The following is a 23,085-nucleotide window of genomic DNA, read 5'->3' on the forward strand; positions in this document are numbered from 1 at the left end:
AGGAATGCATGGATGAATGGACGTCTTCCTTTGATTCCGTGACAAACCAACCAGTCTAAGTAGTAATTTAAGGATTCGCTGAGACCTGGAATACTTTCTCACTTTTTCAAAATCTATTTACAAACATTAGAAACTTCTCACATTAAGCATGTTACCAATGTTCACGGGACATGGCCCGCACTGCTCCTATTTCTACTTTATTTTCTTTAAAGTTGTTACGGGACCCAACGTGAAGAGAAAATTTTTAGAGAGCTCTCTCGCCCCCTGCTGGCCATACTACAATACAGCAGCACGTACTGTAAGGAATGGAATTACCAACGTCAAAACTGAAAGGAAATTCAAAGAATAACTATTCTAGCAAACTGGCTACCCACAAACCAACTCTGGCCGGCAGACAGCTTGTGTTTGGCCTACACCTTATCTAAAACAAATTTTCTTAAAGAACTCTAAGTTACCAATATTTCACCAACGTCCATATTTCCATGTTTTCTCAAAAAACCAGAAGTTGGTACACACTGGGTCTGCCTCCTACATGCACTTGCTGCTCTGTCTGGACAGGGCTGGACCCTCCTCTTTGCCACAGTCCCCACCACTCTGCCTCCCTTACTCACGTCGTCTGCCCAGTCCCCGCTGCTTCTCCGTTTGCAGCCCCAGGCTCCCTCAATTTACCAGTGAGTAAACTGAAGCCCAAACGTGCTCAATATCACACCACCTAATTAAGAGCAAAGCAGATAATTTGGGCCTCCTAAATTCCATTTAACAAAAGTTTGTCAATTTCATTCATTTAACTTATTTAGCAAATGTTTTAGTCTCTACTATGGTCAAGCACATAGTAACTGCCAAAGATGCGGAGCATACAAGATAAAAGTGGCCTTTGTATTCAGTTTAGTTAAGGGAAAAGCAGACAGGTTACAAGAAACATGATGAAAGGGATGACAGAAAGGATCGGGGACTACGGTGATGCAGGAGCAGTTCCTGCTCTCACCTCATTGCCTCGTTCAAGCTCATCGTCATCATGAATGTGACACAAACAGTTCTAAGATTTACTAAGTAATGCCTGCAAACCCTGTGGTCCACCTTTGTTCAACACTCATTGGGCACAAGCGCTAAATGTTGGGGAAACAGCCGTACACAAGGCATTTATCAGGCCACTTCTTCCATGCATGCCCTCTAAACAATCACTCATCTTCTCCCTGTCCACCTGCAATCAGTGTGCAAGGCTGACAGGGAGCCAAGATCAGCAACAGCCACAAGACAGTTAAGGAGGTAGGCGGTCGTTGCTGGCAACGGCCATCCCTCTGCAGAAACAGGAGTCAGATAAAGCTTGAGTGACGGGATGCGGGATTGAACTGAAGCTCAGAGCGGAGCAGAGCTGACCTTGGTCAGCAACACTGGTGACACCATAAGTGGACAGCCCTACAAAGAGAAAGCAAGCACCTGTGCATCAGATAGAAACTTGACTCAAATTGGGTCTTTTGAAACCTGGGCTCTTTGGAGAAACAGCCAATTCCTGATCCGAAACAGGAAAAATACAAAGTGAGCCTAAGACACATTTTTCAGCCAGAAAACAAGCAAACATTCAGAGACTAACGTGGTGATATTAAAGGATTCACGAGTCTTGAAGGTAATTAATTAGTAATTATAACTTATTGAATGAACAAAGATCCCTAAATCCATGACCGTGAGAGAGAGAGAGAACGCGAGCGAACACAGGGAGAAAGCCAGAAAGCCTTTCATTACAGAAAGAGCCAGGGAATGGAGGAGGAACGATACAATCGAAAAATCACCATTTCGCAAACTTCATTGTAGCAATTGATTCAGACAATCATCACTGGGTGCTAAAGATACTGAGTGAAATGTCACTACGCTGCCGCAGGACCACGCCACAGACGACGCGGAGAGGTGCGCTGGTCACGCTTTATCCCAGTGTCGTCACTGATCATGGACAACCCGACATTTTGTGCCTCTTGACACGAAGCAATAAGGACTCAACTACTCCCATAATTCTTGAAAAGCAACAAATTTTGAATCTAATCAAGCCATTAGACCCAACTTGTACTTTACAGAAAATACGGAGAGAGGAATCAGTTAGCATGACGAAACAAATTCAGAAGGTAGGATATTCTAGGTTTAACACTTCAAACGTTATTTTATATATATATAAAATATACATAAACATATATACACACACACACATATATATAAAAGACAGAGGATGGTTATGAATTAAAAGCAGTCAAAGGAACACATAACCAAATGGGTACATCTTGATCGGCTTCTGGGGACAGGAGGAGCTTAAAAGACATTCTTGGAACAATTGGGAAAACTTGAACATGGACTGGAAATTAGATGTTATAAAATTGTTAACTTTGCAAGGTGTTATAAGATTTTGTGGTGACCAGAAGAATATAGGGGCCGGCCCAGTGGCACAGTGGTTAAGTCCACGCGTTCCTCTTCCGTGGCCCGGGGTTCACGGGTTGGGATCCCAGTTGCGGATATGGCACTGCTTGGCACACCACGCTGTGGTAGGTGTCCCACATATAAAGTAGAGGAAGATGGGCACGGATGTTAGCTCAGGGCCAGTCTTCCTCAGCAAAAAGAGGAGGATTGGCAGCAGATGTTAGCTCAGGGCTAATCTTTCTCAAAAAAAAAAAAAAAAGAATACAATTATTCTTACAGACACATGCTTAAGTATTTAGGGGCCAAGTGTCATGACTATTTACAAATGGTTTGATTAAAAAAATTAGATATTAGTAAATATTTATTTTTTATTTTGGTGAGGAAGATTAGCCCTGAGCTAACATCTGGGCCAATCCTCCTCTGTTTTGTATGTGGGACACCGCCACAGCATGGCCCGATGAGTGCTGTGTAGATACGCACCCAGGATGCAAACCTGCAAACCCTGGGATGCAGAGCACACAAACTTAACCACTACACCACCAGGCCAGTCCTGAGAGAGAGAGTTAATGTGGCAAAAGTTAACTGGTTGGTGAGTCTAGCTGAAGGTTATATATGTGTTCATTGCACTAATTTTTTTCCTGTTTGTATTTTTTTAAATAAAAAATTGGTTTAAAGTAAGTATAAAAATTCAATGTGATAAGGAAAAGAAGTGAGTTCTTTGGATTCCACATGGTCACTTAGGAAACAAGCAATGATTAGAATAAAGCTGATCACCTCTAAATTTCACATTTTGGCATTCAAAATGTTTCCGAAGTTTGAAAAACACACACAATGCTCATATTATAAATTGAAATATAAAATATCAGGATCTAAAACAGCTTATATTATTTTAATTATCTGAACACTTAGATTTTTATGAGTTTTTTAAAATCTGTTTTTCTGCATTTGCCAAGTATATTGTAATCATGCATTATTTTTACAATGGAAAAATATGAAACGTTAACATCATATTTTTCTATTTCAAATAACCAAACTTCTAATTAGGCAAAAGTATACTTACTCAGTAAGATAAAACGATGTCATTAAAATGAAAAGTTGACGCAAAAATTAACATGAAGTGAGCCACAGACCTAATGAAAGCTAAAACCGTAAATCTCCTAGCAGAGAACAGAGAAGAAAGTCTTCGTAACTTAGGGGTGGGCAAAAATTACTTAGGACACAAAAGCACAAACCATAAAAGTAAATATTAATAAAGTGGACTTCATCAAAATTCAAAATTTTGATCTTCCAAACACCCTGTAAAGAAAATGAAATGACAAGTCACAAACTGGAAGGAAATATTTGCCATAAAAGCATCCTGACAAAGGCCTGGCATCCGCCGCCTCTCAACACCCTTCTATCTGGCCGGCCAGCGCACACCCTGCCCTGCGACCCTTTCCCGCGATAGCCAGGCCATCAGGTGTGCCGCTCTTGGTCCTCCGTGGCCCCCAGGGCGCATGCGACTGCATCTCAGCTCCTGTCTCCGACAACAGGCCTGAGGCCCAGCCCTCTAGTTACCCCTTCCAGTCCCTGCCCAACTCCACTCTTCTCTGCCTCCAAGGCACGTTCCTGTTCTGCCCGGATTAGAAGCACAGTGCTGACCTAGGGCCTTGCCCTGCTGCTCCCTCTGCCAGATCCTCTTCGCCTGTGGGGCTGACGACCATTCTCCTTGTCACAACTCCAATGTCACCTACTCCCTGTCAGGCGTCTCTGAAACGCCCCCCTCCAGTCCTTAATCATTAGGACACTCTGTTGTCTTCATTCTACTGACCCTATCTGAACTTGTTTACTCTAAATCTTTCCCTCCTTAAGCCTTCTGCTCTGCCCAGTGATGCGGGCCCTGCACACAGTGCTCTGGACGTGGCAGCTGCTCCACGAACGCGAGGGACTCGGGACAAGCCCGCTATGCGCCAGGCACTGCGCTAGGTACGGGGGAACAGTTTGTGTGCATTGCTCAAAGGCTTTTTTCATCTCTTTAGCTGAATACTTTTTAGTATTCTCAAGAGGCCAATTTACTTTGAAGTAAATTGCAAAATCTGGATTTCATCTACATGTAGAATCAGTGCTTTGGGCTAAATGAAAATGTTCATATTATTTTGAACAACTCACACCCACAAGAATGACTAAAATGAAAGAAAGAAAAAATACAGCACGCGCGGATGGAACTCTCATCCACTGCTGCTGAGCGCACGCTAACCTAACCACCTTGGATACTGTCTGCAGGATCTAGCAGTGTGAAATGTGTGGAACCTACAGCCCAGCAACCCCACACCTACACATACACTCAAAGGAAAGGGACCCGTGTGCTCGCAAGGTATGAACAAAAACGTTCACAGCAGCTCTATTCATAACAACGCAAACAGGTAAACTGTTATAAATGCACACAAAGGAATACTATACAGCAGGGAGGGTAAATGAACCAGAGCGACTTATACAACATGGGTGGAGCTCGCAAATAAAATGCTGGACAAAAGAAACCAGACAGAGTGCACGTATGTTACCCTTCCATTAGAAGTTCCCTGAGAGACTGAGAATGTCCATCCTCACTGCTGTGTTCTGATGGAGCCTCCCCAGTGTTCCTGCTGATGCTCCTCTCCAGTCAGATCCCTGGAGTGTGAGGTAGTATTTGAGGACATAACCTACATCAGCCTAGTATGACCACATTCTTTCAGTCTTTTTTTTTTTGCTGAGTAAGATTTGCCTGAGCTAACATCTCTTGCCAATGTTCCTCTACGTTCTGCCTGTGGGTCACCACCACAGCATGGCTGCTGACAAGTGGGGCAGGTGCACGCCTGGGAACCGAACCTGGGCCACAAAGTGGAGCATGCGGAACTTAACCACTAGGCCACCAGGGCTGGCCTGTCAAAGTCTCTGGTTTTATATCTTAGAAATTCATGTGAATTCCCTATTCTTCAACTATGCATACTGAACAGAAATATTTACCTCAAAAATATTCAAGATGTGGGTCTGGCCCCGTGGCCAAGTGGTTAAGTTTGCGCACTCCGCTCCAGGCGGCCCAGTGTTTCGTTGGTTCGAATCCTGGCGCGGACATGGCACTGCTCATCAAACCACACTGAGGCGGCGTCCCACATGCCACAGCTAGAAGGACCCACAACGAAGAATATACAACTATGTACTGGGGGGCTTTGGGGAGAAAAAGGAAAAAAAAAAAATATTCACAATGTGCCAGCCTGCTGGCATAGTAGTCAAGTTCGCACACTCTGCTTCGTCAGCCTGTGGTTTGCAGGATCAGATCCCGGGCACGAACCTACACATTGCTCATCATGTCACACTGTGGTGGCACCCCACATAAAATAGAGGAGGATTGGCACAGATGTTAGCTGAATGACAATCTTCCTCAAGCAAAAAGAAGATGAGCAACAGATGTTAGCTCAGGGCCAACCTTCCTCACACACGCACACAAAAATTCAAGAAAACAATATTCACATCCCAATCAGAATCCCAATGACATTCTTTACAGAATTAGAACACAGAATCCTAAAATTCATATGGGGCAACAAAAGACCCCGAATTTCTAAAGCAATCCTGAGAAAAAAGAACAAAACGGGAGGCATCACAATCCCTGACTTCAAAACACACTACAAAGCTACAGTAATCACAACAGCATGGTACTGGTACAAAAACAGGTGCACAGATCAATGGAACAGAATTGAAAGCCCAGAAATAAAACCACACATCTATGGACAGCTAATCTTTGACAAAGGAGCTGAGGGCATACAATGGAGAAAAGAAAGTCTCTTTAACAAATGGTGCTGGGAAAACTGGAAAGCCACATGTAAAAGAATGAAAATTGACCATTCTTTTTCACCATTCACCAAAATAAACTCAAAATGGATCAAAGACCTAAAGGTGAGACCTGAAACCATAAGGCTTCTGGAAGAAAACGTAGGCAGTACACTCTTTGACATCAGTATTAAAAGGATCATTTTGGACACCATGCCTTCTCAGAGAAGGGAAACAATAGAAAGAATAAACAAATGGGACTTCATCAGACTAAAGAGCTTCTTCAAGGCAAAAGAAAAGAGGATTGAAACAAAAAAACAACCCACTAACTGGGAAAAAATATTTGCAAGTCATATATCTGACAAAGGCTTAATATCCATAATATATAAAGAACTCTCGCAACTCAACAACAAAACATCAAACAACCCAATCAAAAAATGGGCTGGAGACATGAACAGACATTTCTCCAAAGAAGATATACGGATGGCCAATAGGCACATGAAAAGATGCTCATCACCGCTGATCATCAGGGAAACGCAAATCAAAACTACACTAAGATATCACCTTACACACATTAGAATGACAAAAATATCTAAAACTAATAGTAACAAATGTTGGAGAGGTTGTGGAGAAAAAGGAACCCTCATACACTGCAGGTGGGAATGCAAACTGGTGCAGCCACTATGGAAAACAGTATGGAGATTACTCGAAAAATTAAAAATAGAACTACCATACGATCCAGCCATCCCACTACTGGGTATTTATCCAAAGAGCTTGAAGTCAGCAATCCCAAAAGTCCTGTGCACCCCAATGTTTATTGCAGCATTATTTACAATAGCCAAGACGTGGAAGCAACCTAAGTGCCCATCAACAGATGAATGGATAAAGAAGATGTGGTACATATATACAATGGAATACTACTCAGCTGTAAAACAGAACAAAATCATTCCATCTGCAATAACATGGATGGACCTGGAGGGAATTATGTTAAGTGAAATAAGCCAGCTAGAGAAGGATAATCTGTGTATGACTCCACTCATATGAGGAATTTAAAATTATGGACTAAGAACAGTTTAGTGGCTACCAGGGGAAAGGTGGGGTGGGGGGTGGGCACAAAGGGTGAAGTGGTGCACCTACAACATGACTGACAAACATTAATGTACAACTGAAATTTCACAAGATTGTAACCTATCATTAACTCAATAAAAAAAAAAAAAAGAAAACAATATTCAAGGGAAAAGGGCCATGGTTCTCAGGTGGCTGCAGGACTTCTGGCTCACTGCCTCAGACTTCAGTTCAGAAAGAACTGGTGGGAAGCAGGTCAGTTACGGTCAGCTGGCCTGGTTCCCGTCTCAGATTCACCACTCATTAGCACTATGACTTTGGCAACTCACCTAGAGCTTCTGAGCCTATTTCCTCATTTACGTAATGGAGAGAATACCTGTCTCACAGGGGGTTCTGAGGATTAAATGAGATGACACAAGTTAGGTACTCAATGCTACTAACATTTTCATTCCCTGCCTTGTACGCAGAACTGGGGTGGAAGAACGCTCAACAAGCTGTTTGCTGCAATATATATATTTTAATTCAAAGTGAATCGACAATAATACACCATAAATTTTTATTTTGACACTCACCAAAATAGTCACCTGGAAAACCCGCTTTTTGTGACAAAGTACAGAAGGCTTGGTCACATTTAAATCACTGAGAACTAGAGAGAAATACTATCGCAAACCGTAATAGACATTACATCCATAAAAATTTTCCCAGTCCTTATTGTAATATTGCACAGTGCAATTGCTACATGGCAAACTAGTGTAGCATAGAAGGAAAAGCAAAAACAAACCAAAGAAAGAAAGCCACGAGTCTAACATTGTTAACAGTTAACAGTTCAAACTTAGTAATCAACTATCGTTGGACTCGTTAAAACAAACCTCCTACACCTTGCAGTGTATGATTTAACTTTTACTTAACACAAACTAAGTTGAAAATTAGTAGTAGAGATTTTAAAAATGAAAAGGTTTTGCTACTATAGTAACATATTTAGTTAAATACCCTGAAGAAAAAGAAAACTAAACATTAGGATATTTGACAAAAAATAATAATTTGCAAATTAAAATAGTATGCAAATATGCAACTAGGAAGTCATGCAGTGTTTTATTTAAGAAAACATTAAAATCAAATAAAACTGATAAAAAGGATTTTAAAGAGGGTATAAATCCAGATTCTTCTGTCAATATGTGAAATTTAGACTTTAGCAGGATTTTGAAAATTTTTATTTTTAAACACATAAAAAGCCCATGATTAGAATCAGTTAAGGACAGTGTACTTAACTGGGGTAAGCTCTTATCAAATAGTACTATTATATTACGAAAACAGTGAAGTTTACCATTTACTGTCAATTTAACAAGGCCATCTCAGTCTTCGAACTGAAATACAGTAAATACGACACGTCAGGGGAGTACACAAGGCTCCAAACTAAAGGAAAACTGCGCCAGTTTTGTACCTGTTGTCAAATGAACACCAATCAACCCTTTGCACGTGGTGTTTCTGAAACACCTGCTGCCAGCATTTAACTCTTTTCCAAGAAATGTCAAGATGCCGTCATCTGCTGGACCATGTCGATAAAATCAGAAGGCTGTGGAGGGCAGCAAGTTTCCTCAAATAGCAACTCCATAAATTTGCTATCTGTAAATAATCCTTTAAATTAATCTTAGGCTACTCCTTTTTCATGTGTAATATACATATATTTCTATTTATATAAAATGCACAGAATTGATTACTAAAAACACTGAAACTTGTGGGGAAAATTAAGTCCTTCATTTTCAGTGTGACTTAAAAACGTGCTGCTGGTTTTATTTAATGATCTAATACTGTAATTTTTAAAATCAATCTCAGGCACATTTATTTCATTGGCGATTATTAAATAAAACACTGCCTGTGTTAATGGAGCAAAGAAAAGTTTACCCATTATTAGCTCATCATCAATGCTGTCCAAGAGCTGCACTAGTGGTATGCAATTTATCTGTCAAAGAAATGCTGTCAATCCAAAACATCTGGAGAGTTTTACCCTCAAATGATTTCTTCTACTGTTTATTCCAGTAAATGCTGTAAGATTATATTCCAGATTTTTTAAGGAAAAAAAGTTAAGTCAAGCCTGCAAGATACAGTTTTCTCAATTGTCTACAATGCCAGTATGAAAATAAAAAATTAAGTTACATTGATACATCCAAGTTTTTTATATGCAGTGATGAGCACAAACATTAATAGATAAAATACTGATGCAAATAACACACCCCAAAATAACATATGCAATTATTTTCCATCATTTACAATACAGTAGTTACAATGACACTCCAAACAGAAGAGCAAAGTAAAAAAATCAAAACCCCAAATTCTAGTTCATGTAATTAGACTTATACAGAAATTAGAAGGCTAAATAACAACTAGTCACCTAATTTCACAGCTATCTGAGTGGCAATCTTATATAGCAGCTTATCTATGATACATTCAAGATAAATGATACAATGTATTATTCGCCCATAAGCTAAAACACAGCCAGTTTAATACCTTTTCTTAAATTCCACTCTATACTACAATATACTTGAGGTCTATGCAAAAAGTAGCTACCTTTTATAGAGGAAATGGATGATTAAGTCTTTGGTGCTGTAAAAGCAACTTCATTTAAACATCACCACCACCAAAAAAGAAAAAAGAATAAGAAGGGAAAAACCCAAGACATACCTCCTAGGAGAAAAAGCATGTAATTTCTGTCCCTGACGGAATGTATTAAATAAGCAAACACCACCACCAAGCAAAACGAGTCCTACAACGGAAAATACTCCAAAAGAACCCAAACCCGCTCACATGCATAAATGAAGAATTGCACACAAATAACTCACATCTTTTCAAGCTTCAATAGTAAATATTCTGCTACTATTTATTAAATACTGCATGGTGTGCCCAAGCTAAGATGAAACCACATCATGAATCAATGAGTATTTTGCATTTTCTTTCATTATCTACTCAAAGTCATGCCTACTGCACCTCTAAACATTGTATAAATCCAATTATATAGCAAACACTCCCCAAAGAAACGTAGATTGTATTGCAGTTTCACTCGACAATATATAAAATGCTGTGCTGTGACAGCCATCAACTATCCATTAGATACTGAATCAATTTTTCGTAAGCACTACTAACTGCTTGCTTTCTTGAAGCTAGATCATTCTGGATATCAGACAGCAGAATTCAGCAATAGCAAACATGCTGCCCTCTTAGTAAGGAGAAAACAGCTATGACCTGAAATCATACCACACAAAACCAAAAATGAACACTACTCTATCAAAAGAAAACCCAAGAGCAGGTCTGAATTTAAGTGCTGCAGTCCTCAACATTTATAGATAGGAAATAACATTAACAACCTCAAATATTTAAGGCACTATGTGTGGGAACGGTTTACAATGTAGCTGAGATTATTAGAACAACATTTAAGAGCAAAGTCTAGGCAACGTTTTGCCCATGCAAAGACACATGCAAATGTAAAGAACAATAGCTCAATTTCTTAGGTAAGTGACCCAACATTTACACACTAAGACACAGATAATACAATTCACTTGTATGCTGTAATTCTGACACATGTGCATCTGTTGCTCTAAGTCTGTACACAGAATGGCTTCCCAAACACGGACGTGTCTTGCACTAGTTAGAAGGCAATTTTATAAAAAATAGCAGGAGCAAAACTGGACTTCTGCTCCCATAAGTCACCTGTCTAGAGTTACTACGTAAGAAGATAACATGACTAAAGACAAGTTATACCAAATGTGCAAAACACATTAAAAGTGAGTTTTTTTAAAGCTCAAAGTTGTTTAAATTGCACCCAAGTCTACATGATTCAAAAATAATTTTCTTGTGCCATGGCTAATATTATTAAATACCATGTTTTTACTTTTAATCAAATGTTTAAATCATTGAGCTTCCTCAATATACTCTTTTTGAGTTTTCACATATATGGATACTGGCTGAGTTTTGTTGGACTCAATGGAAATCCAGTATATGCAGGTGAGGCTGTAATGTAAGAATGTGGTGGGAAGATTGGTTTGTACTGAGTCTGATGAATAGTTGGGGATGGTAACAGACGGGGATTTATGCCCATCGGAACTTGGTGAACTATGCCACTGGGATGGGAGATATTATAACTTGGATGCTGTAACACAGGTCTTGAGGTACACGGAGAGGCTAAGAGGTGGGCCACTGGCGCAGCACTACTGAGGGCAGCTGACGATGGGTATGGAAGCAGAGTAGGCTGTCCCCCAAGGTGCGTGTTCCCAGCCAGATGGGCATGCACAGTTGTGTGACTGGGACTTCCATGAGAGAAAGTGAACGGGTTACTGGTAACACTTGTGGGGATATACGCTTGCTGTCTTCGATGCCCAAAGTTTCCATTCCACTCCTGATGCCCAGATCCGAAGTGCTGAACCTAACCAAAAAAAAACCCAAAAAACAAAAAAAGGAATGAATATTTTGTAAGTTAAAAAGAAAGGAAGAAAGGGAAATACAATATACTCTGTGACTGATATAACCCAGACGATCTCTCAGATCTTAGCTTATACTAAATATAGAGAAGAGAAAAATAAGAATTTTATATAAATTAGTATTAACATTTTAATATTCATGACTACATGTCATTATAATACTAACACTGCCACTACCACTGCCAGTATCCCCATCCCCACCACTACTAACAGCTACCATTTGTGGAGCACTTATCATATGTAATGCTAACACTTCACGGACACGATGTTACTTAATTCCAAAACGACCCCGCAATCCAGCAATTATTTCCACTAACTGTGGTCCAGATTTGTTGAAGAGACCCGGCCAAGGTCATATACAGAGCATTTGGCAAAACCAGGACTTGAAGCAGGTCTGACTCCCAATACCTGTGATCTTTTCTTTCCCCAAGTGAAACACAAGTGGTGAGCCCAGTGCTGAACAGATGGAAAGTACTCAGCAAGGTCTCTCTCACCATCACCACCACTAACACCTAACAAAGGGAGCCATCAGTCCATTAGCGTGCATTCTGATTTAAAGGGTCTAAGATACAAACACAATAAAAAATTATTTAAGAGAATCTAAGAGCCTAACCTTTCTGAAGAATTCAGGTTCTAGGATCGTCTGCTTACTTATCCTATTGTTAGGCCAATTACTCTTTAGTCACTTGGGATAACGAAAAGGGATACAATTATTAAGACTGCATAATTTCAGAATCGTTTCTTCCCCCCAAGTGAAAAACTGCTGGATCTGAATCCCAAAGACTCTCATAAACTCACAGACATACCTGACTGAAGTTCAAAGGCTGCTGCTGGAATGCTGATGTCAGTTTTTGCTGACGATTACCCGCTGTGGAAGGCTGGTTTAATCTTCCAGGAGCAGATCGTCCTTTTATTAATGGCTGGCATATAGAATCTGGCAACGAACAAAATATAAAAGAGTTGATGTTTTTTCCTTCTCATATAAAAATTAGAAGGGTCTTAAGACATTATACACAACAGTGACTTGAGAACCTTAAAATGAAATAAAAAGAAAAGAGATCTCATGGTTTCCAAGCACTGAATGATACCTGGAGAGATTTATTTTGTACAATATATTCGGCAAGGTCAAGTTGGAAATTCAGAGATGACTTTTGGCAATGCTGTTCTCTGATGTTCCCAAATGAAGACCTTTTAAGAAACAATCAGAAACAGGGAGGACTCGGTTTACCTGTATTTGCCATATGCTCTTCAGCATTTAATCCATTTTCTAGTCCCAGTGGTGGCACCGCAACAGTACAGACAGCTGGTTTGGTTTCTGCGGCAGTTCCCAGTTCTGCGTTTCGAGACGTGTCCTCCACAAAACTGCGCTCTGCAAATGGACTGTCACGTCCCGAGGAGTCGGACGGTGGAGAGCCATCCACAGTATCGCAGCCACTTTCCTGCTCTTCATCTGACATGCTACAAGAGAGTATTTTTATGAATAATATGTTTTTCAACACTAAATCTAAAGTTAAATAATATCTAGGCTCCAGTAAATTGATGAGAATCTTATTCAGTTATTTCATATCTAATTATAACTTCTTCCTTATCCAGTAACATTTTTTCATAGATTTTTCTAGACTCTCACATTAATTCTCTCTTCAGACTGCTAACCCTAATTCTGTCCTGTTTAGGAACATCCTTTTGGCACTTAATTTTCTCTCTTTTCCCTGCCCACTTGATCCTTAGTAGCAGTCATAAAATTCCACTTTATAAATCCCAGAAAACTTCATCAAAACACTACAAAAGCAGTACTGTTGATAATTTAAATGAAATATACATAAGCATGTGACTTGGATATTTCAGAGTAAATTCTAATGTACCTAGGACATGTCTTGAGCAGTAATCTGGGTCCTCTTAACTGACCTGTTATCTGAAAGGTCTTCTCATTGTCTGAAGGCCTAACCAGAGTCTCGTATTTCTCTTCTCTTCCTGACTCTCTCAGGCCCTGACACTCTCTCTCTCCCTTTGGGATTTCTATGGCATTTATTATCTGTTTTAATCATTCATCTCATACTTAACAATTTGAAGTATCTTTTCATATGTATATTTTTAGTTATACACATTTATATATATACAAATTTTATACATATGTGTACACTTATGTAAATGTATGTATATGTCAACTTCCAAACCACGTTACAAGAAATTTATAAGAAGATGTATTAAATCTTTGTAGGGGCTGGGCCCGTGGCTGAGTGGTTAAGTTCAAGCGCTCTGCTTCAGCGGCCCAGGGTTTCGTCAGTTCGGATCCTGGGCACGGACATGGCATCACTCATCAGGCCATGCTGAGGCGGCGTCCCACATGCCACAACTAGAAGGACCCACAACTAAAATATGCAACTATGTACGGGGGGGATTTCAGGAGAAGGAGGAAAGAAAGATTGGCCACAGATGTTAGCTCAGGTGCCAATCTTTAAAAAACAAAAAAAAAACCCCTTCTTTGTATCTTCCACAGAGCTTTGGTTATAGTATTCAATACTATATTTCCTGATTAAGGAAAAAAGAGAAGATAAATATACAGAATTAAAGCAAAAATTTTTCAAATTTTGTTTACGCTAAAAACAGAATTTCTAAAAGCTGGTTAGCAGAAGCTCACTGATTTTGTGACAATACAGGTCCTTGGCCAAAAAAAAGTAGGCAAGGAAAACTGGATGAAACCATGCAAATCAATCATCAATTAGAGAAAAAAATCATTGTGGATACCCTCCTGACAGTGAGTCAACATTCTTTTTGTATTTTGCTGAAGTATATGTTCTTATTCCAGATTTAAGTAACAATGGTAGTCTGTGGAGCTGAATTTTGAGAATGTGGCTTTTTCACCCTTTCAAAAACAAACGATTCTTTAAAAATCATTTTAGAACCTCAATTTTTCATATAGATCTGTTCTATAACAATAAAGAAAATTATTACTTAAAACCTGAGTTTATAAAAAGTGATCTAATTCAAAACTTATGTTTAAGAGAGAAGCCACTGTGGTGATCTGGCAGGTATGTATTAATTTAAACCACAACGAAAGAGATCACAGTGGACTTTAGCGCACTGCCCCTCTACAAGCACCGAAGCCTCACCTGCTTGGTCTCCTGCAAGGGGACGGGCTGGGCCGCCCCGAGGAGCTGCTGCTCAGAGTGCTGTCGGGGCTGCTTAAGGAGCACATGCGGCCGACGTTCAAAGTGCTCTGGCACGCTTCACAATCCACACTGCCTTTACAGCTGCGGAGGGAGGGGGCAGCATGAGTCAAAACGAGGAGATACTCCCCAAGTAGCTAAAGTTTACACTCTCTAATTAAGGACATGAAACAATTGATAGTGACCTGCATGGACAAAATCTAGAGCTTACAAATACAAGAAAATGCTACAGGAATCATGTGAAATATTATTCAGGAAGTTTACTCCAAGGGACAGTGACAGGCAGCAGTAAGTCACAGCTGTTCCCACCATGCCAGGGGCACCACCAGAGCAGCTGAGGGTGCAGCACAAACACAGGGAGCCGCGCTGGCACTCACTCTCTGAGCGCATGTCTCTGTGCCGGCTCCTCCTCGTCAGTGTCGCTGCTGATGGTGATCACGCTGACTGCCGGGCTCGGGGAGTCGGCGATGACGATGGTCTGTCGCTGTCTGTCTGGAACCGAGGAGTCAGAGTCCTGCCTGACGGGCGTCTCACAACAATGTCTCGCCTCTCCTTCTGAGCTATGATTGTCCTGTGTTTCTACACAACTCACTTCCTCGACATCTTTCCCATTTACTATCTTTGGAGAAATAAATGCTGAATGTGGGGCATTGGTATTCTGCAATGAATTACTCCTGCAATCAAAGGAATACTGTGTCATTTCTACAATCAAGATACGTAGCTGACATTTTTCTAAGACAGCTTGTTAAAATAGTGAGAACCTTCACTTGTTCAAGATCATGTCCATACCATACAGATCATGAGCTTCATGAAATATAAAATATTACCTCTAGAAATGTACATACATTCAAATGGTCATTTTTTGGTAAATGTGACATCTGAGTGTCTGAAATTATCTAAAATTATAGGTAGATAATAAATCAAAACAGCAATAAAGATAATCTTACCAACTGAAAGCATTTATTTCCTCTCTTCCTGGCTCCCATTCCATTAGTTTTACCAAAATACCTCTGAGAAATTGAGAAGGGAGCTGGCTTCGTGTTTGTAATAAAGCCACCACAGAGGTCATTTTGAATACAACAGAGTGACCCTTTAGAGTACATGCAAAATGTATTTTAAAGATCAACTCTCAAAATGCAGAGGAAAGTTAAAATATCAACACCAACCTGTTCTGGCACAGTTTATTTTTCTTGGTGGCGGCAGGCTGAGGCCAGACCACATGGGCAATGCCCACGCTAATAGGCTGAGGAGCTGACAAAGTTATCTGGTTGGTGAGAAGAGGCTGTGGCATCACTGAGCTGTACGGATTGCTGTGTGAAATCATCTTCCTACGGAGAAAGTTTAGAAAAACTGAATCCCTTCTTTACCAAGGTCGATTTTGCAAACTATTCACCAAGAAGTACTTTTGTTTTTAACTCACCCCCAGTCTCCAAGCCTCTGCGAACCAGCCACCCCCTCTGACGTCAGTGTCGTAGCAGCAGGAGCCAGGGGTGCTACCTGCTGCCAGGCAGGGACCAGCATCTGCTGTGCTCTACCAGACCATGTCTGCTCAGCAGAAACAAACAAAACCAATTAGCTACAAGTAATTCATCATTACCACATTTTAAAATCACAAATATACTAAACTAACAATCATCTAATAATCATAAATGTTAAAGTCAACAACGTACAAAGGATTGAATTCCCACTCAGGTCATTTTCATTGTTTCCAACAGCACAGATGGATCCACGCCCCAACTTGAGTAAGGAGCACAGTACCCATGCAAACACAATGCATTATTACTAACCTGAGAAAGAGCCCCTGCTCGGATCTGCAGTGGCTGCACAGCGGGGGCCTGAGTCACAAGTGGGACTGCATTGTCTACCCTTATTGAATAGCTAGTGGGTTTACCATGCGTGGCAGGGATACCTGTGAAACAGAAAAGCACAGCTCTCAAATAAAGGAAAAACATTTTCTCCGAGTTAACTTATAAAACTCTTTTAAATTTAAAGAACTGCTAAAATTCTGATTAAGATTATAAAACCACCCCCTATGTAAATGTTCACAACATTAACAAAGCAATCTATTAGAAAAAGGGAGGTACTTTCTATCTAGCTTCTGATACATCATTCTAAAAACTGTTCTAAAGCTATTCTTTCTACTGTTTCAAAATGCATACCACAAAGTTGAATCATTTATTTTTCTTGACACTTCCCATTCCTTTTAAAAGTCTGCTATTGTAGCTTTATTTTCCTTTTCAAATAGTTATGCCACTATGATGGAGGACATGGAAAGGTGAGGCCGGCTCAACAGGCTGACACTCTAGCAAGTAAATGTCCATCTTTTCATACAAACTTTTAGCTATGCTTAGTATTCTCTTCTTTAAAAAACTGTAACTGGTTCTTACACTTTTGGCAGCAAAGGGGGAATGTATCACAGTTTCACACTTCAGTGGCCAGGATGGTTTATGACTCAAGAAAATTCAGGATGGCATACTCATGTCAACCTCCAAAGGAAAACCAAAAATAAACCTTTCTGCCTAATATGATGATACAACTAATAAGCTTTGGCCAATGTGGCTTAATCTAGTAGTATTCCTAATAGACAGGCTGCAACTTCAGGACAAACACACTCCATTTTGTTCACCCACCAGAAAAATCAGAAAGCAGCATTACCAGCCACGTTAATCCTGTTAATGTTAGTATTTCTAAGTCATACATTAGAAAAGCACTCTGCAAATATTGTCTTATGATATTCAACTTTTAGACAGTAAAGTAGTATCACCCCAACTTTGAGGTTTGACTAGTAAGATTTTGGGGGCATTCCCCAAGATCAGAAAGCTCAGTTACTGGAATAAATTCACTACATCATAACTCCAGTCTATTGTGGCAGTTACTTTCAATGGGGGCTGGCAGAGTATTCAAATATTCAGTTTTTCAATAAAAGTGATCTTAGGTGCTTCTGGTCAGCCATAAGAGGAAAATACTACCGTTGTTTTCTTCTCCTATTGAAAAATAACCTTACAGTTTTTATTGCACTAATACATTTTAACTGTTAATCCTAAGGAGAATGTTATCTTTGCTGTATTTATCTTCCTCACAGAGGCTTTGATCCTACTGCCAGGGTGTTCCACCCTGTGGTCTTCACCTAAAGAGCAAGATACAAATTTAAGTTTAACAAAGATCTACAGGTTATTTTCTGAAAACTGATCTTATCCCTTCCAAAACGTATATCTTATTGGAAATTCTCCAAGAAACAGCATACAAGCACAGCCGGGCCGTGTAAGCATATTATAGCAATAGACAATCTCAACCGAGAAAAAAGCAGAATTCACTGTGACAAGGATGAAAGGACAGAGTGAATTCTCGAACCCCCAAAAAATCACGCTGCCCTTAAATTCTCCCCATAATCAATGCCTTAAGATGAGAAGAATTCTATTATCTTCTCTCCTCATGAGGTCTAATTTTTTAATCAAACTCAACAGTGGGTTAAGATCTCAATTTTCTATATAGTCATCAGGTCAGCTAAAACTTTATCTTTGTTTGATTAATTTGCTTCAATACCTGGAGAACAGGGCATAAAAAGCTTAAAGATCGTTCTAGTACAAAAGAGGAGGATTTTGCTGGAATGCATTTGATTCCAAAATAGCAGTTTTCATCCGGAGATGATAAATAACTAGCTTTTCAGATTGCCAAATAATGTTAAATGCTGGTTTAATATAGATTCAGATTCATTAAATAAAACTTGGCTAAGCTGTCTTTACTTTAACAAGGCACAATATAGTAATATGCATCTAGACCTAAGGATTCTATCAATAATATATAAAGTATATGAAATACATGACAAATCTAGACAGTTATAGCCCCAAAATAAAAACTGCAAAGGGAAAGGGAATAGACATAAAATTTATTTTAAAACACAAACTACAATGGCACCACATAAACTGCTGCCCAATACTCATTTAAAAATGTTCCTTCAAAGTGGATTGCCACATTACGAGATTGGGATTTTCTACAGAGGCGCTAAGATGGATTAGAGGGAAAGCTTTCATTTCACAGCAGCCGGTGCACTAAGACAAGAAACGACGAAACGACATATTTACAGAGCTGCCTTCCCTTCTGCTGAAACTGTGCCCGTTACACACGCTAAAAATGTCTCGTCTTGTCTCACTACTGACTCTGACTCGAAAGTATGTTCCCAACATATAATGGGTAACGAGCATGCAAGTGTCTCCTCCCCTTTCTGTTAGCCTTCTTGAGAGCCACTCACACAGTTAACACGTGTTCAGAAAGGTTACTAACCTCTTATTAATTATAAGTCACATAAAAAGATAAAAGATCAGTCTAACCTCATTGCAGGTTTTAGGAGTGGTACTCGATGGTGTTTGGAAATCTGTCTCATGAGCCTCAAGCTTTTTGCTACAAATAGAAGGCAGGCTCTGAAAAAAACCAGCTATTCCAAATCTTGACGAAATATATCACACACTGGAGGTGGGTGACCCTCAAACTGAGTTTGGTACATGGGAGAGATTATGAGACCCTAAGAATCTATTTGTTGAAACAGATTAAAAACTCATGTAAGTGAAAATGCATTTGTCAAGACAGCACTTACATGATAACTGATTGAAAAACAAAAAAGAATTTTTTTTTAAAGATTTTGTTTTTCCTTCTTCTCCCCAAAGCCCCCCAGTACATGGCTGTATATTCTAGTTGTGCGTCCTTCTAGCTATGGCATGGGGGACACCACATCAGCGTGACCTGATGAGCAGTGCCAGGTCCACACCCAGCATCCAAACCAGCAAAACCCAGGGTCGCTGAAGCAGAGCATGCGAACCCAACAACTTGGCCACAGGGCCGGTCCAAAAGCATCAGTCTTGCATGCCCAAATATTTAGAAGTAAAATGCCTACCACTTACTATCAAATCGTGTATGTATGTCTAGACAGACAAAGAAAATGAGATGAAATGTCAACATTTGTTGAATCCAGGGTAGAAAGCAGCATAATATTCTCTGAACTTCTCTATTTGAAATTTTAAAATTTTTATAATAAACAGTCGAGGAGAAACAAAGAAAGAAACACAGCAGCATCTTTGAGAGTGCTGGCAATGCGTGATGCGGGTATTTTTATTATGGAGACCAGCCATGGTCACTGTCACAGATACTCAGAGCCACCCCTGGACCACAATTTCATCTTGAGAATCTACCAGCTAAGTTATCGTTTTTCCTATTTTTAGCGCTACAAACCAAAACTCAATATGTAAAAAAGATGAAAGTAAAGCTATCTTGGTAGAACAAAAGTGGCTAAAGAGTTGACATGTTTTCACATCTCTAATTACCAGCCAATCAAGTTAACAAACATATTCATGGTGCTTTGTTAGGCACTGTGGGATACACTAAAATAAAATTTTTTAAAAGTTGCTTAAATCCTTAAATCAAATAAAATATTCAAATAACCTTCAGAATCCAGAAATACTAGATCTGGAAATGACCAAAATAGCCTCTATTCAGTATGTTTCTTCGAGCAAGGCTGAAGCCGGCTAACAGACCTGCCCAGGACGGCACAGCCAACAGCAGACACAGGACTGAGCCCAGTGCCCTGACTCGGCACCCACTGTCAGCACCACGTTTCAGCCACCGCAGGCCCCATCTGTAACCAACTTCTTGCTTTATGATGTACTAGATGTTAAAGCCTAGTGAGGACAAAACGCTGGGAAAGGACTTAGGAAGTAGAGTGTATTCTGATTATTCCAGTTGCAGAGCTTGCTGCTACTGCCCTCTAAGAAGCACTAACAAATTCCCCAGTTTGAGAATTGTATTCTGCCACCCATCTCACTTGAGGATTTAATTTGCTATTTTTATCTAAATAAGGGACATAATTTAATTTAATCAAAATCAATCCTTTTTTTTTTTTTTAAAGAAAAAAAGTTAGGCTATGGGTAAAGAGTAGGAGTATAAGATTTGGGGCCACAACTCTCCTGACCAAAATTTAAAGAAGTGAGCTCTCAGTCACTGTAACGTCTAATACTGATACACAGGTAGCATCTACTTACCTGAACACCTGGAGCAGTGACACCACAACAGGACAACCCATAGCTTCCCAAGCTCATTAATTTCTACTAGAGGCATTTTATCACGTTACACTCTACAGGAAATACAATTATCATATGACCCATTTTTGTTAATGAGGATTAGAATGGAGATCTAGTTAAGAAATGAGTGTCACTGGTCTAAAGGCTACTGATTAGCTTAAATTAAATTTAAATGAAGCATTAAATGTAGCAAAAGCTATATAGTATGTTTAATGACTAGATGCTGAAATTTGATTAAAAATAATGCATGCCTAAATTCAAAGTGTAATTTAAATGAAAGAATACCTTGAATAGCGGGGGGACAGATAATCAGTGTCTGATGAAAAGCATCACCACAACCAAAATGAGCAGTTCCAGCCTGCAGAGGAATTCCATGGTGCACAACCGAATGAGCAGATGTGGTTAAGGCCTGAAAAGGGCAACGTCCATGGCATTATACAGAGCAGTGTTCTAACTGCTACCTACATGCTTCACAAACAGAATTCACAAGCATTTCATAAAATCATAATTCCACGATAAAAATGGACCCAGAAACTGATTTCACTGAACTCTACTTTTTGGAGAGTTGTGGCATTGAAGACAGGTGGAGAATACTGAGAGAATGAAAGATGAAAGGAAAAAAGTGAATTTGAGGAGATATGTTCCAACTGTCACCCTGAAATGTTAGAGCTGTACCAGACTGGCCACAGTAGGACCTCACCAGCACTTACCTCCTAACTGCTGACACGAGATTTCCATATAAGTCAAAAGCAAAATGAGCAATCATAAAGAAAAAAAAAAACAAAAAACAAAGAGTAGAAATTATTAAATACTGTAAATTCTTACCTGATTTCTTAATGTGCCAATTTTAGTAAAATTTGCTGTCAGATTAGCAGTACTGCTTGAAGCAACTGGTCTTAAAAGTGAAGCTTTATTGTGATTATTTGTGTCACATAAATTTGGGTGGGACTTACAAATATCCATAATATGAAAACAGGACTTTACACTGCAAAAAAAGGAAAAGGCAACTGTAATATGATTTTAAACATTTTGAGTAGTTTAAAATTAACGTACATTAATAAAATTTAAAAATTATTTCCAAAAGAAAACATTCTATGACTTACACCTAATCTGCTTATTTCCAATACTATTTCTACTAGGAAATCCTAAAAAAGATCGAATTTTAAAGCAAGTAAAAGTATATCTTATACTGCAATATTTTTTAAGACATCAAAACCAATAGTAAGCAATTTTTGGTCAGCTCACCATAATTTTATGACCCATACCCTTTTTCCTGAATTTCTGTATCTCCATATCCCTAAATTAATGTTACCAAGTATGTGGTTATCATGTTATTTTCAAAGTGCTTATATATGGGAACCATGAGATATTTTTAAGGGTGGGGGGAGGAACAGGGATAGTAGCTGGGTTTTACAGAAACACCAATTTTGCCGGTGACCCACAACAATGCTTATGGGTTTGTCCTCAGACCTTCTTCATTCAGTCTTTTTAAAAAATATTTAAAGAAGCTGTTTTCAGTCAATTACTTTACTCCTTTCAGCCTATAAAAAAGAGGTCTGGGGTTCAAAGAATTCAAAAGATTTGCCCACGGTAACTCTGATAAGGCCTTCTCAATTTGAGCATATATTCTTCTCTACTAAACTGTAAAAAAAACCTATTTCCTTTCCTTCCACAATGCAGAGAAGAAAGAATAGGGAACAGGAAAGCAAAATGGTGCAAAGGGAAACTGAAAACAAAGTTTGCAGGACTCAAAAGAAGGAGGGAGGCCAGCCCGGTGGTGCAGTGGTTACGCTTCGGTGGCCTGGGGTTTGCCAGTTCAGATCCTGGGTGTGGACCCATGCACCGTTTGTCAAGCCACATATAAAGGCATCCCACATATAAAGAAGAGGAAGATGGGCACGGATGTCAGCTCAGGGCCAGTCTTCCTCAGAAAAAAAAAAAAAAAGAGGAGGATTGGTGGCAGATTTTAGCTCAGGGATAATCTTCCCCCAAAAAAAGAAAAAAAAGAGGGAGGAAGAGTGCTGCCATTTCCTTTTACTATATATATGCCTGGTTATTAAGGTAAGAATGTCGTATAAAAACAAAATCACCCAGTCATTCTCAATACGGTATTTTGGGAAGAGAATAATGGAA

General features: G+C 39.5%; 1 protein-coding gene across 4 annotated transcripts in view; it reads right to left on the reverse strand.

Annotated features, from left to right (window-relative positions):
• Window positions 1-7,745: 7,745 nt before the first annotated feature.
• Window positions 7,746-23,085, reverse strand: part of HIPK3 (homeodomain interacting protein kinase 3) — a 162,521-nt gene continuing 147,181 nt past the window's right edge. For all 4 annotated transcript variants that reach the window (XM_044750017.2, XM_044750018.2, XM_070487501.1 and 1 more), the window contains 10 exons: window positions 21,778-21,937; window positions 21,238-21,361; window positions 16,672-16,793; window positions 16,305-16,429; window positions 16,051-16,212; window positions 15,262-15,558; window positions 14,828-14,968; window positions 12,946-13,175; window positions 12,524-12,651; window positions 7,746-11,662 (listed from right to left, as the gene is read on the reverse strand). In XM_044750017.2, coding sequence (XP_044605952.1) covers window positions 11,186-11,662; window positions 12,524-12,651; window positions 12,946-13,175; window positions 14,828-14,968; window positions 15,262-15,558; window positions 16,051-16,212; window positions 16,305-16,429; window positions 16,672-16,793; window positions 21,238-21,361; window positions 21,778-21,937 — 1,966 coding nt within the window. In that variant the 3' untranslated portion in view covers window positions 7,746-11,185. The remainder of the gene's footprint in view (window positions 11,663-12,523; window positions 12,652-12,945; window positions 13,176-14,827; window positions 14,969-15,261; window positions 15,559-16,050; window positions 16,213-16,304; window positions 16,430-16,671; window positions 16,794-21,237; window positions 21,362-21,777; window positions 21,938-23,085) is intronic.

Source organism: Equus asinus, chromosome 17 (assembly GCF_041296235.1).
Source record: "Equus asinus isolate D_3611 breed Donkey chromosome 17, EquAss-T2T_v2, whole genome shotgun sequence".
NCBI lineage: Eukaryota > Metazoa > Chordata > Mammalia > Perissodactyla > Equidae > Equus > Equus asinus.